The sequence below is a fragment of the Nansenia antarctica genome (genome assembly GCF_963989245.1).
Source record: "Nansenia antarctica genome assembly, chromosome: 1".
Classification (NCBI taxonomy): Eukaryota; Metazoa; Chordata; class Actinopteri; order Argentiniformes; family Microstomatidae; genus Nansenia; species Nansenia antarctica.
This window is the reverse complement of record NC_137674.1, coordinates 89,329,358-89,343,637: the sequence shown is the minus strand read 5'-3', so window position 1 is coordinate 89,343,637 and position 14,280 is coordinate 89,329,358. Positions and strand designations below refer to the sequence as shown.

The window sequence follows — 14,280 nt, the reverse complement described above, 5'->3', positions numbered from 1 at the left end:
ACAACCACACACCTGTCAATCACACAACACACCTGTCAATCACACAACCACACACCTGTCAATCACACAACCACACACTCGGTGTTACACCACAACACTGTTGTTCAGTACACACCCTGCCTTTTAGGCATTTAGCAGACGTCTTATTCCAAAGCGACTTACATTCGATACATTTGACTAAGCAAGTGAATCATCAATCCATGAGTTGTAGCAGGAAGAGTAATTTAGCTCAGGCCCGGGGCCATTGGCAGTCTCAGTGATAGAAAAAGAAAGAAATATTTTTTTTATAGACACTGGAGAAACCTCTTTTTACCTCTTTCTTGTCTCCGCTCTGCTCGGAGATGAGCTGGTCGAACACGGCCCCGAACTCCTCATGGATCTTCTGCATCTCGTTGATGTGGCTGGCCACCTTGTTCATGGCCTTCATGGCCACTGGACACCAAAACGTCAACATAGTATTATTATTAGTGGGAATTATTCACAACGACTACAGTTATTGGAATAGAGCATATGTGACACGTTCTAATAAAAGTGTTTTGGCTTGACTAGCGAGTTTGTGTTGTGATTCTCAACAACGTTGAAACGTAGTTCCGTGTTTCACAAGGAAAGTCTGAACATTTTGATTGGTTGCCGACATGCGGACCAACAGACTAGAACGTGTCACACATCAGCTCCCTTGTCTGATCAGCACTAGATCACTAGATCGCTACATCACGACATCACTAGATCACTACATCACTAGATCGCTACCTCACGACATCACTAGATCACTAGATCGCTACATCACTAGATCACTAGATCGCTACATCACTAGATCGCTACATCACTAGATCGCTACATCACTAGATCACTAGATCGCTAGATCACTAGATCGCTACATCGCTAGATCACTAGATCGCTACATCACTAGATCACTACATCACTAGATCGCTACATCACTAGATCGCTACATCACTAGATCGCTACATCGCTAGATCGCTACATCACTAGATCGCTACATCGCTACATCGCTAGATCACTAGATCGCTACATCGCTACATCGCTACATCGCTAGATCGCTACATCGCTAGATCGCTACATCGCTAGATCGCTACATCGCTAGATCACTAGATCGCTAGATCGCTACATCACTAGATCGCTACATCACTAGATCGCTACATCACTAGATCACTAGATCAGCAGCGTTACAATGTTGGTGGATGTGTAACCAGGCCAGCACCAGACATAATTACAGCTCAGATCAGCTTGGCTAGGGTCTAAGATGTGATTATAAGGTGTTAGCCCTAGCGGGGTCTCACCGTCCAGGTGGTAGTGGTAGTGTTAGGGTTAGGGGGTCTCACCGTCCAGGTGGTAGTGTTAGGGTTCGGGGGTCTCACCGTCCAGGTGGTAGTGTTAGGGTTAGGGTCAGGTGGTAGTGTTAGGGTTAGGGTCAGGTGGTAGTGTTAGGGTTAGGGGGTCTCACCGTCCAGGTGGTAGTGTTAGGGTTAGGGTCAGGTGGTAGTGTTAGGGTTAGGGTCAGGTGGTAGTGTTAGGGTTAGGGTCAGGTGGTAGTGTTAGGGTTAGGGTCAGGTGGTAGTGTTAGGGTTAGGGGTATTACCGTCCAGGTGGTAGTGTTAGGGTTAGGGGTCTCACCGTCCAGGTGGTAGTGTTAGGGTTAGGGGTCTCACTGTCCAGGTGGTAGTGTTAGGGTTAGGGGTCTCACTGTCCAGGTGGTAGTGTTAGGGTTAGGGTCAGGTGGTAGTGTTAGGGTTAGGGGTCTCACCGTCCAGGTGGTAGTGCTCCTCGCTGTCGGGGTCGGTGAGCGCGTGCAGCTCCCTCAGCAGCAGAGGGTACTTCAGGACCCTCTGGATGGGCTTGATCAGGAAGGACTCCAGGGTGGACGAGTGCTGCTGCCGGGGGTTCCTCTCCTCCAGGAACGCCTTGAAGGCCAAGTCTGTCTTGGCTGGAATGACATCAGAATAACATGAGGCTGCTGCCATTAACTGTGCAAGATAGACAGTCTGGACAGTGGAGATAAAACTTTAATTTCCTTTGGAAATGCTGCAAAAAGTGCAAAAGGTTGTGTTTTTTTTATTTTTTATGAGTGGGGCAGTCCCACTCATATTTTTTATTTTATTTGACAGATACAGTGAAGATTTAGACAGGAAGGATGGGTGAGAGAGAGAGGAGGGATGACATGCAGGATATGTCCTCGGCCGGAATCGAACCGGGGACCCTGCGGTTACATGGTCGACGCACAGATCTGATATGTAACATGAAGGTGTAAGCAGTAAAAAAGCAAGTTGAATCTGATATTCTCAGATCGGATTCAATATTTTGCAGACCTCTAAACATACTTCGGAAAGCAATGGCTTTATATTATAATAGATATAAAATGGATTATAATTTCTGTCTCGTTTGCGTCCAGAGCCGGCTGTCTGTTCACTTTAGTTTTCGATGTACGCATGCAGGGTTGTTTCAAGTGTGACCAGTGTAAGCACAGGTATCAGATATGGTCGTTTGGTCTTTCCTGGACATACTATACATGGAACAATCTATAGCCAGAATACATGGAGCTAAAGAAAGGACAATTCAAACATGGACCTCTGCAATACATAAGATAAAAGAGTTGATGGAGTGACTGTGTTTGTAGGCTGTGTTGTATGTGAATGTAACCTGTAATTGTTGTATTATTATGATTTTATGATATACCAAATATAGTGTAATGAAGAACTATGGGGGGGGGGGGGGGGGGGGGTGGAAGGGATGTTATCGCCATGGGGGGGGGGTAAGATAAGAAAAAAATATAATAATCAGGACAGACACTTATTTTGTTTGGTGTAATAATGTGAGTCTTTCATGTGTACTGTTTTGCAATAAATAATTGATTACAAAAATATATGGTCGTTTGAAAAAGTAGGTGTAAACCAGGCGCTCAAAACAGTCGGATATACAGTAGGCACTAAATCTGAACTAGGCATTACGACCTGCGGCGTAAATGCAGCCATGATGTAACTATGCAAGTGTCAGATGGACTGGTGTCTGTCTGGTGGACTGGTGTCTGTCTGAGTATCTGACTGGTGTCTGTCTGATGGACTGGTGTCTGTCTGAGTATCTGACTGGTGTCTGTCTGATGGACTGGTGTCTGTCTGATGGACTGGTGTCTGTCTGATGGACTGGTGTCTGTCTGGTGGACTGGTGTCTGTCTGGTGGACTGGTGTCTGTCTGGTGGACTGGTGTCTGTCTGATGGACTGGTGTCTGTCTGGTGGACTGGTGTCTGTCTGGTGGACTGGTGTCTGTCTGGTGGACTGGTGTCTGTCTGGTGGACTGGTGTCTGTCTGATGGACTGGTGTCTGTCTGGTGGACTGGTGTCTGTCTGATGGACTGGTGTCTGTCTGATGGACTGGTGTCTGTCTGATGGACTGGTGTCTGTCTGATGGACTGGTAACTGTCTGGTGGACTGGTGTCTGTCTGGTGGACTGGTGTCTGTCTGGTGGACTGGTGTCTGTCTGATGGACTGGTGTCTGTCTGATGGACTGGTGTCTGTCTGGTGGACTGGTGTCTGTCTGATGTACTGGTGTCTGTCTGGTGGACTGGTGTCTGTCTGATGGACTGGTGTCTGTCTGATGGACTGGTGTCTGTCTGATGGACTGGTGTCTGTCTGGTGGACTGGTGTCTGTCTGATGGACTGGTGTCTGTCTGATGGACTGGTGTCTGTCTGATGGACTGGTGTCTGTCTGGTGGACTGGTGTCTGTCTGATGGACTGGTGTCTGTCTGGTGGACTGGTGTCTGTCTGGTGGACTGGTGTCTGTCTGGTGGACTGGTGTCTGTCTGGTGGACTGGTGTCTGTCTGGTGGACTGGTGTCTGTCTGATGTACTGGTGTCTGTCTGGTGGACTGGTGTCTGTCTGATGGACTGGTGTCTGTCTGATGGACTGGTGTCTGTCTGATGGACTGGTGTCTGTCTGGTGGACTGGTGTCTGTCTGATGGACTGGTGTCTGTCTGATGGACTGGTGTCTGTCTGATGGACTGGTGTCTGTCTGGTGGACTGGTGTCTGTCTGATGGACTGGTGTCTGTCTGGTGGACTGGTGTCTGTCTGGTGGACTGGTGTCTGTCTGATGGACTGGTGTCTGTCTGGTGGACTGGTGTCTGTCTGTCTCTCCTCTGTAGACGTCCGGTGTTCTGGCTCAGGACCTGGGTGGAGGTAAGTACCTCGCTAGGTGCCAGAGAGGACTGCTGGTCTTAACACTAGAACAGCCATGTTCTACCACCCAGTATCCTTAAATTTTCTAAATCACATCAGGATAAGCTAGTATGAAGCTATTTTGCAGTTTTTCTGTGTAGGAGGCAGGCAAATTTACAAGACGCACCAACTAGTGGTCGTTGTGTGTAAGTAGCAGCTTGAGCATTGTAAAGAGGGGCCAAGGCGGCTCTTATAGTAGGTAACATAGACACGACTGTTCTAGTGTTAAGACTGGTCTACTCACCCTTCACCAGCACCTTGGGGACTTTGGTGTGGCTGGCACAGAAGGCGCTGTAGATCTTAAAGCGGTCTGCGTAGTACAGGAAGGAACCGCCCAGGGAGAAGAGGATCTTCTGTAGAGAGGATAGAGAGCGGTTACCACGGTTACCCAACGTGTTGTATCTGAAGGAAGTTAAAATGGCCGACGCCTGGTCAACATTTTGGTGCCGAGGCAGGGTTGCCATATGGGCCGATTTCCTGCCGAATGGGCTACTTTTGATCACACTGGGCTGGACAATTAGCATTTATTATTATTATTATTATTATTATTATTATTATTATTATAGGTTTGGGCTGGATAAATAGCATTTAGGCGGTATCAACATGCGTGAAGTTAAAACACACACCCTAGTAGCTACATACAATGTGCAGTTTTTTTTAAATTTTACAAACATTATTGGCAACAGACAGACAGTTTAGGGACAGGAGATAGACACCAACAGACAGACAGTTTAGAGACAGGAGATAGACACCAACAGACAGACAGTTTTTTTTGGTGGTGTTTGGTGGATTTAGCGTTTTTTAGACCCAATCCCATCTGGCAGAGTTTCTACCTTAAACTGGTCGACCCTCTCCAGCTTCTCCAGGTCTGGGACCAGCCTGGTTCCGTCCTCCAGGGTCTTCAGGAACTCCACCTGGAACTCCACCATCTCCAGCAGGTTCCCAAACAGCACGTCCAACTGAGGAGGGAGGACATGTTATAAGCATTTCTTAGGGTGTGTTCTCACAAGAACATTTAGGGCCCTATTATGCACTTCATAAGTCTTAAGCAATAAGACGAGGCGGTAGATCTAAACTTAAGACGTGGAGGCGTGGTCAAGGCCACTTTGCTATTATGCGTGCGGTAGTGGGCGCCTAAAACCCGGCGCTAAGCAAAGAAATTAGTCATGGGTGTGTTTTGGGCGTCTTCTCAATCAACCCAATCAGCGTGCCAGGTGCCATTCCCTTTAAGAACCGGCGGCGTTAAGTCATTAGCGCTATGCTATTATGGAAGTCCTAAGAAGGAGGTCAGCGTGCTTCTCTGCCTCTCCCTTCTGAAATAAAGCATTTATACTGTGACCGTAATTGACGTCTTGCCGTGGAGCCACGTGCGTGTTCATGTGTGCCCACATGCATGCGCAAACCGCGGAGGCGCGCTCGTGTTTCAAAACGTGCATGAAGTCTAAACTTAAGAACTTTTCAAACCACTTCTTAGCGCTAGGAGCAAAGTCAGATCGCATAATAGCAGGGGCGCCTAGTGCACTTCATTAACATATGAACACTCCCACAATGAGTAATATATGCACGGGAGTATTACGTCTTATGTGTGGGCGCCTATCGACACCGGCATAATAGCAGTAGCGCGTATGAAGCGCATAATAAGGGTGGCGGTAGGTCTTAACCTGGCGGTGCGTCTTAATTAAGACTTAAGACGGCAAGTTAAGAAATGCATAATAGGGCCCTTAGGGTGTGTTCTCACTAGAACATTTAGGGTGTGTTCTCACTAGAACATTTAGGGTGTGTTCTCACTAGAACATTAGGGTGTGTTCTCACTAGAACATTTGCTTCACTTGGAATCTGAGTTTAAGGATAAAATTCACTTTGCTCTGCGTCGTTTGGAGCTGTGGGAACGCGCATTCGAAGTCGCTCCCGGAGCAAACAACCGACGCATGCTCCGCTTGAAAAGGGTGGTTTCGCTCCAGTTAGAAACGACGAATCGAGGCTGTCCATAGGAAAACAACAGCGCATGCGTGTTGATATGGATAAGAGCGGGACGAACGGGCAATTTTAAATATTTCTGACCAATCAACTACCACGTCTGTTGCTTCGATTGCGTATGTCACTTCGTTTACATAAAGGGCTGTGAGAACGCAAATCAGAGAGATAATTTATGCAACAATGTTGCGAACTCATCCACTTGCTCCGGGACCTGTTTCAGACTTTCATGTGAGAACATGACCTTAAATGTTTTACTGAAATGGAAATCACTAAATGTACACTCATAGTAGCCTGATGGCCTGATTTATTTTATTGTAATTATTGGCTTTCAAACGGTATATTTCAGATCTAAGTTGTGTCTGAAGAAATGACACTCGTTGATAAGTTAATGGCTTTATATCGTATACAGCATTGTAAATAGCTGTCTTCTGCAACGTTAGAAATTACAACAGTTGCACATTCAAGTGAGTAGATTTCGATAGCTAGCTAAGCTATATGTAGCTATAAGTTAGTATAAACTTAATATCCCTGTAGCTAGATGGCAGCAGATTTTAACCCAGGACATTTGCTCTCAATATGAATATTCTACCCGTCAATATCAGGTATGATGTGTCTCATCATCATCTGTAAAACAGGATCTTGGTTAATGGATCGCTTGTAATAACCATAGCAACCAGCTGTAACAGTGATTGGCTGGACGGACTGTCAGTCAACCGCCAAAGCCACGGCCGGTCAGTCATGAAGCAGAGTGAGCAGAGGAACATCTATGAATACATTACAGCTGATTTAAAAAACACTTGGAAGCGTGAAGCGTTGTTGTTGCTTAGACATAATAAAACTACGTCTCCCAGTCTGACAAACAGAATCTCGTCTCACACCACGGCCCCTGGGAGAGCCTCCGCACTGATGGAAACATCTGTGTTTGATCAAAACAACCGTGGTGGTGCCTCTGAAATATATTCTCTCTGAAAGCACTTCTCCTCCTGCCCTCCCCTCCTCCCCCACCTCCCCCTCCTCCCACACGGCACTTTCAACACCATTATGCAATAAGCTTTCTCAGGAAATTATTTGAGCACGGATGCCGTTTAAAACGGCAACCACGGTCCTCCCTGGCTCACAGGCGTTAAGTAACATCTGACAGACCTCATCACATGTTAAGTAACATCTGACAGACCTCATCACATGCGTTAACACTTGCCATGAGGGTCATTTGACCCTGTGAGTAAAAAAAATGGTTATATCTTTGCACTCGATAAAATTTCAGGACCCTCCTTTCATGACTTGTCCTAGATATGTGCGTTCTACCATCCAGTATCCTTACATTTTCTAAATCACATCAGGATAAGCTAGTATGAAGCTATTTTGATGTTTTTCTGTGTAGGAGGCAGGCTAATTTACAAGACGGCCAACTAGTGGTCGTTGTCTGTAAATAGCAGCTTGAGCATTGTAAAGAGGCGGCTCTTTTAGTAGGTAAAAAGGCACGGCTGTTCTAGTGTTAAGTAACATCTGACGTACCTCATCCTGAGAGAGGAAGGTCTCCTTCTGTAGGGGGGTTAAGTACCTCCCGATCAGGCAGTTCAGATCCTGCAAGACAAGAGAGTGAATCAGGGCTTAGTCAGGGTTGGCCCTGTCACCCCTGGAGTGTAAACAGAGAAGTCACCCCAGGAGTGTACACAGAGAAGTCACCCCAGGAGTGTACACAGATAAGTCACCCCAGGAGTGTACACAGAGAAGTCACCCCTGGAGTGACACAGAGAAGTCACCCCTGGAGTGTACACACAGAACACACAACAGCTCACATCAGCCTCAACATTCATCACACTACAACCGGTGATATTAGATTATGTATCTGCGCTCTTAAACGACGTGTTCGCTTCTGTGCTCAGACACATTCTGTTCTGTATGAATCAGATTAGGCTGCTGCCTCTCTGCCAAGCACAGCTGCGTCTCTGCATGTCTGCTGGGACAGAGACAGATATGGACGCCTCCGTCACGTGGAACACGTGTGTGTCGCTGGCAGATTAACAGACAGACAGACGGACAAGACAGACACAAACACAGCACACACACACACACACACACACACACACACACACAAACACAAACAGAATGTGTATGTTGCTGACAGATGGACAGACGGACAGACAAACACAAACACAGCACACAAACACAGCGCACACAAACACAGCGCACACACACACACACACACACACACACACACAAACAGAATGTGTATGTTGCTGACAGATTAACGGACAGACAGACAGACAGACAAGACACAAACACACCACACACACACACACACAGAATGTGTATGTTGCTGACAGATTAACCGACAGACAGACACAAACAGACAAACAGAATGTGTATGTTGCTGACAGATTAATGGACAGACAGACGGACAGACAGACAGACACAAACACAGCACACACACACAGAATGTGTATGTTGCTGACAGATTAACAGACAGACAGACAGACACAAACACAGCACACACAAACACACAAACAGAAAGTGTATGTTGCTGACAGATTAACGGACAGACAGACAGACGGACACAAACACAGCACACACACACAAACACACACACAGAATGTGTATGTTGCTGACAGATTAACAGACAGACAGACAGACAGACAGACAGACAGACACAAACACAGCACACACACACAAACAGAATGTGTATGTTGTTGACATATTAACAGACAGACAGACAGACAGACAGACACCAACACAACGTAGCGTTAGCCAAACTAACTTTGACGTAGGCGCGCTCCGTCTCCACCAGCTCACAGATGACTTTGCGCAGCTTGTCGGCGTCGGAGAGTTGGCGGGGGGCGGTGGGCGGGGGGCAGGGGGAGTCGGGGCTGCTGGGCGAGGAGGGCGAGCAGCTCTCCGCCGACGGGTTCATGTCGTGGAGACTGCGACAGAACGCAGCGACCTGCTCCGTGCTCTGAGGGAGAGAGAGAGAGAGACGGAGAGGGAGGGTGAGAGAGAGAGCGAGATAGAGGACAGGAAGAGTACCTATTCCTCATTCGTGGCAGACGAAGGAGAGGAAGTCACTCAGGATACCTCGATGGAGGACAGCGGCGTCTGCTCGAATTAGCAACCTGCCCCTCCAATCCCCTCAACAATCAGACAGAAACTTAAGGGCGTCACTTTCCTTCAGCTCAGTAAGGATTCATGAGGCTGGTAATTAACGTCTGCGCAGCTGAGAGGCAGAGAGGCAGAGAGGGAAAGAGGCAGAGAGGGAGAGAGGCAGAGAGGGAGGTCTAAAAAAACAGTTTGAACTGATTCAGTCTATTTCCAGCATCAGGCTTAACAGAGCTCCTCTCTCTCTCTCTCTCTCTCTCTCTTTCTCCATCCCTGTCTCTCTCTCTCTCTCTCTCTCTCTCTCCATGTCTCTCTCTCTCTCTGTCTCTCTCTCTCTCTCTCTCTCTCTGTTTCTGTCTCTCCCTCTCTGGTTGGTGCTATATTGATCTACTCTACTTCAGAGAATCCAAAATCAAGAAAAAAACAGAATCTGCCCACATACAAACTGTTGCCTTGGAGACCAACATTGATACAGTGCGTTGGACTCATCATCATTTTGGGCAAAAATAGACTGATTCTGAACAGTCATACATACCTCTAAATCTGGCTGTTCTCAGACCTCCCTCTCTCTCTCTCTCTCTCTCTCTCTCTCTCTCTCTCTCTCTCTCTCTCTCTCTCTCTCTCTCTCTCTCTCTCTCTCTCTCTCTCTCTCTCTCTCTCTCTCTCTCTCTCTCTCTCTCTCTCTCTCTCTCTCTCTCTCTCTCTCTCTCTCTCTCTCTCTCTCTCTCTCTCTCTCTCTCTCTCTCTCTCTCTCTCTCTCTCTCTCTCTCTCTCTCTCTCTCTCTCTCTCTCTCTCTCTCTCTCTCTCTCTCTCTCTCTCTCTCTCTCTCTCTCTCTCTCTCTCAAAGCTAAAACCTGTTTTGGTACTGGTCGGTAGGTGTATCCTGTAAAGGATTTCCTCTTTTCTAGTCAACAACCGCTCAAGGGCACGACCGGCTACTATGAACAGGAAACCAACTAACCAAGCGTTGCAGCTCAAAGTGCTCCAATCATTATATAATCAATGATCATTAAATTATTTAGTCATTTAAAGGCAATATTAAAAAGATGGGTTTTTAGTCTTGACTTGAACATATGTGCTGAGGTTGCATCCATAATGTAAACTGAGCATAAAATGAGAAACATGTACATGAGAAAACCAGCATCAGAAGACCTGAGAGCTCTATTGGGCTGATATGCTAGCAGAAGACCTGAGAGCTCTATTGGGCTGATATGCTAGCAGAAGACCTGAGAGCTCTATTGGGCTGATATGCTAGCAGAAGACCTGAGAGCTCTATTGGGCTGATATGCTAGCAGAAGACCTGAGAGCTCTATTGGGCTGATATGCTAGCAGAAGACCTGAGGGATCTTTGGGCTGATATGCTAGCAGAAGACCTGAGAGATCTTTGGGCTGATATGCTAGCAGAAGACCTGAGAGCTCTATTGGGCTGATATGCTAGAAAAAGGTCTTAACATATTCTGGTGCTGAGCCAGTGAGAGCTTTATAAACAAGCAGAACCATCTTGAAATCTATTCTGAACTTAACAGGAAGCCAGTGTAGAGTCTGTAAAACAGGAGTTATATGAGCTTGTCTGCTTGTTCTGGTATAAACCTAGGTATATGTCCCTGGGTTGGTGGTGTTGTTGGGAGGGTCCCTGGCTCAGTGTGACTCATAGTAGAGAAAGTTCTGGATGTCAGCCAGGGAACAGAACCGCAGTAGAACCTCTGATAGTTGGGGGCCTTAGGGATATTTTGGTGCAAATTTGTGCAAAAGCACCAAATTTGGCCCAGATGTAGCTCAGAGTATGCTCTAGTGATTTAGCCAGGGTGCCCAAGCCAAATCAATATGGCCGCCCTCTGAAAAAGGTTTCGGCTATAACTTTTGAACCAAATGAACTAGAAATGTAAGCCTGGTGTCTATTTTATGTTTTTTGACTATTAGAAACACATTAGAATGCTTATATTCATGATTGGGTGTGTCTGGACCCCTAATTTGCATAATTTCATTTTTTTGTTTTGTTTGGCTTTTGGGTCAGGTCGATTGGCAAATGTCAATGTCCTTGCTGTGACGTATTGCGTCGGTCTTGCAGGTGTGATGGGTGCCGCCAAATGCACTTCTGACATTGACATTCTCGGTTGCAGGTTGGCATCTTCTGTATTAGCTGCACAGGGTTTGAGGAACTCTGGACCATGGAGGACGATATCATTGAACACTCGTAAGGGTTCAGCAACAGATGTTGTGAGACAGTTGGACGGGAAGGAGCAGTCAAATGTGTGGGCTCGTTGTAAGCAGTACTTGTGTAAAACCAAGGCGGCCCTCATCAACAGAATTGCCTCATCCTGAGCCAATTGTTCCTCTTAGCCACTTGTTCCTTGTTTGCGATGTAGGTTTCCCTCCCCTTCTGGTGTTCAATCTATTCAGGCAGATAGCTGAGGAGATGATGCTTGAATGTTGTTGTGTGGGGTTCATAATCAGACACAAACACCTGTGTTCTTTCATAAGGTTCCTGTAGAGTTGCCGTAATAGGAGATTGTGAAGGAGGATCTGAATCCTCAACCAGAGCAACAATTTGTGCAATAGTTAGATGGTCAAAGGTGTCCCCCACTCACTGGTAGATGCTTCCCCTTCTGACACCCTGGCCTGGCAGTGTCATGAGATGCTTGCCGTTTTGCTGCATATCGCAACATGAGATAACATTTGGCATGTAGTACACACCTGCTGCGTGCACATCGGAAGCTTGTGTAACTAATCTACCAAGAAGCTAATTTTTTTTACAGGATTCTGCCCAGCTTTTCAGATTGGAATCAACATTACCTGTTACTGCCTTGTGAAGGTCATCCATATCTCCCCCTCACATATGACACAATGAATGCCACAGGCTTTGGGTTGACATGATCGAAGCTTTTTAGGACTCACTACTAAGGAGGAGCCAACGTCATACTTTGGAGCCCTTTTGACACGACAACTACTACAGTAGCTTCTACAGCGTTTGTGATACATAGCATTATGTTTTTTAAGCGTTGCTGCAATACCTGAACCGTCATTCAACTGATCAATTGTAACATTAACAGAAGAAGGAAGAACATTAGCAATAGCTAAGAAATATTTTTTTTCCCTTTCTAGTGATACAAGTCCTTCATTTTTGGGTCTTTGCAATGGTTCATCAGCATCTCATTGGCAGAGACAGCATAGGTCCCAATTAATGGTCCCGCTACTAGAGGTAGAGGTAGATGCCATATTGTGATGACATAATACATGACTTACGTGAGATTGAGGAAATTGTAGCCTACATGTTGTCGTTGCAGGAAATAGTAGTTGTAGACAGAAGTAAAACAAGACAATACCTTATTTTCAGCATGTCTCCTATCAATTGAAATGATAAGAATGCATATATGACAATGGGCTGTGTTCGTGTAAAAAGAAGAAGGCATCAGTCATTGTTATCTTGATAGCTAGCTACTGTAGAATATTACAGGCTGGCTCCACTACTAGCGTTGCGTCACCTCGCCATCGGCGTTGCATTAACTTGACGTTGTACCTGCTCCACCGTCATTTGTTGCATATAAAAATATAGATTTTTCCACCTCAAGTATCAGCCGTTCGTCATCCATTTCTGCAACAAGCTTCAAGCACCTGTGGTGATTCACAATTCGCAATAGCTGCGACCAGGCACGAGCTACAGAGTAGTTGGCTACGTGCATTTTCAATCTGGTATCTTCTCTATTAGTGGATTAACCGCTGTGGTGATTTAACTGATGATAAAAATACATATACAACAGAGCAAAACAAGAAAACAACACCAGAAAACAACCAATATACAATTATAACCAACAACCAATATACAATAGTAAATTATACATTCGCGTTCGCCATCAGAAATCAAACTTTGCCACAACGCAACGCGGATGCAACGTAGGCAGTGGAGCACCTTTCATTGATTACAAAAGCAACGTTCCCTGGCTGACAGCAATTACGGACGCAACGCAGCGCGGACGCAATGCAGCGCAGACGCAACGCTCGATGGCCATAGTGGAGCCTGGGCGTTAGCTAGCCAGCTAACTAGCTAGCTAATGTTGTGAGGTGCAGAGAGTGGGATCCTGGAATTATTGTAAGATTATGAAAATGACTGATGATGAATGATGAATTATAACTTACGTGAGGAAGAAAATAGTAGTTGTACTGTAAACAGCTTTTTAAAATTCAAATTCAAATTGTAACTGTCTTTAAGTTCACGAGGTCTGGCCCTCCCACATGCTCCCGAACATTCAAAATGGGTCAAATTATTTTTTTTTCTTTGTTATGGTAAAACTCATTTTCAGGGAGCCGCCATCTTGGAAATATGCAAATTACATTTACATTTACATTTTTGGCATTTAGCAGACGCCTTATTCCAAAGCGACTTACAATCAATACATTTGAATACTAAGCATGTGAATCAGCAGTCCACTATTCGTTGCAGGAAGAGTACTCTAGCTCGGGCCCGGGGCCACTGATAGAAGGAAAAACCTTCTCCCTATTATCGCCTTCTACTAAAACGTTTTTTTATTTTATTTTATTACTGGAGAAACTGAGAAACAGTACAAGGGGGGCAGTAGAAGTTCTTAGGGACACAGTAAAGGGGAAAGCGGGTGTCTTTAGGAGACGTAGTGGTGAGGGTCAGAAGATGTCTCAGGAGGAGCAGTTAAGATGTAACCTGAAGAGATGGGTCTTCAGTCTACGACGGAAGATGGGTAGTGACTCTGCCGTTCTGACAGCCGTGGGGAGCTCATTCCACCAGCGGGGAGCCAGTGTTGTGAAGAGACGTGATCGGGCAGCCCGACTGCTGTGTAGAGGAGGTGGGGCCGGTCGGCCAGCCGAGGTGGAGGAACGGAGTGAGCGGGCAGGGGTTTGGGGGGTTACCATTTCCTTCAGGTAGGCAGGGGCTGTCCCTTTAGCTGCCTGGTATGCAAGCACCAGGGTCTTGAATCTGATGCGAGCTGCTATCGGGAGCCAGTGCAGGGTGCGA

At 46.3% G+C, this 14,280-nt stretch overlaps 1 protein-coding gene across 1 annotated transcript in view; it reads right to left on the bottom strand.

Moving 5' to 3' along the window:
- tiam1b (TIAM Rac1 associated GEF 1b) overlaps window positions 1-14,280 on the bottom strand; it is a gene marked incomplete at both ends in the record, with an annotated part of 55,673 nt that overhangs the window by 7,170 nt on the left and 34,223 nt on the right. The window contains 6 exons of the mRNA XM_080527011.1: window positions 314-432; window positions 1,763-1,942; window positions 4,470-4,578; window positions 5,059-5,184; window positions 7,718-7,786; window positions 8,961-9,155. Of these exons, the coding sequence (XP_080383137.1) occupies window positions 314-432; window positions 1,763-1,942; window positions 4,470-4,578; window positions 5,059-5,184; window positions 7,718-7,786; window positions 8,961-9,155 (798 nt within the window). The remainder of the gene's footprint in view (window positions 1-313; window positions 433-1,762; window positions 1,943-4,469; window positions 4,579-5,058; window positions 5,185-7,717; window positions 7,787-8,960; window positions 9,156-14,280) is intronic.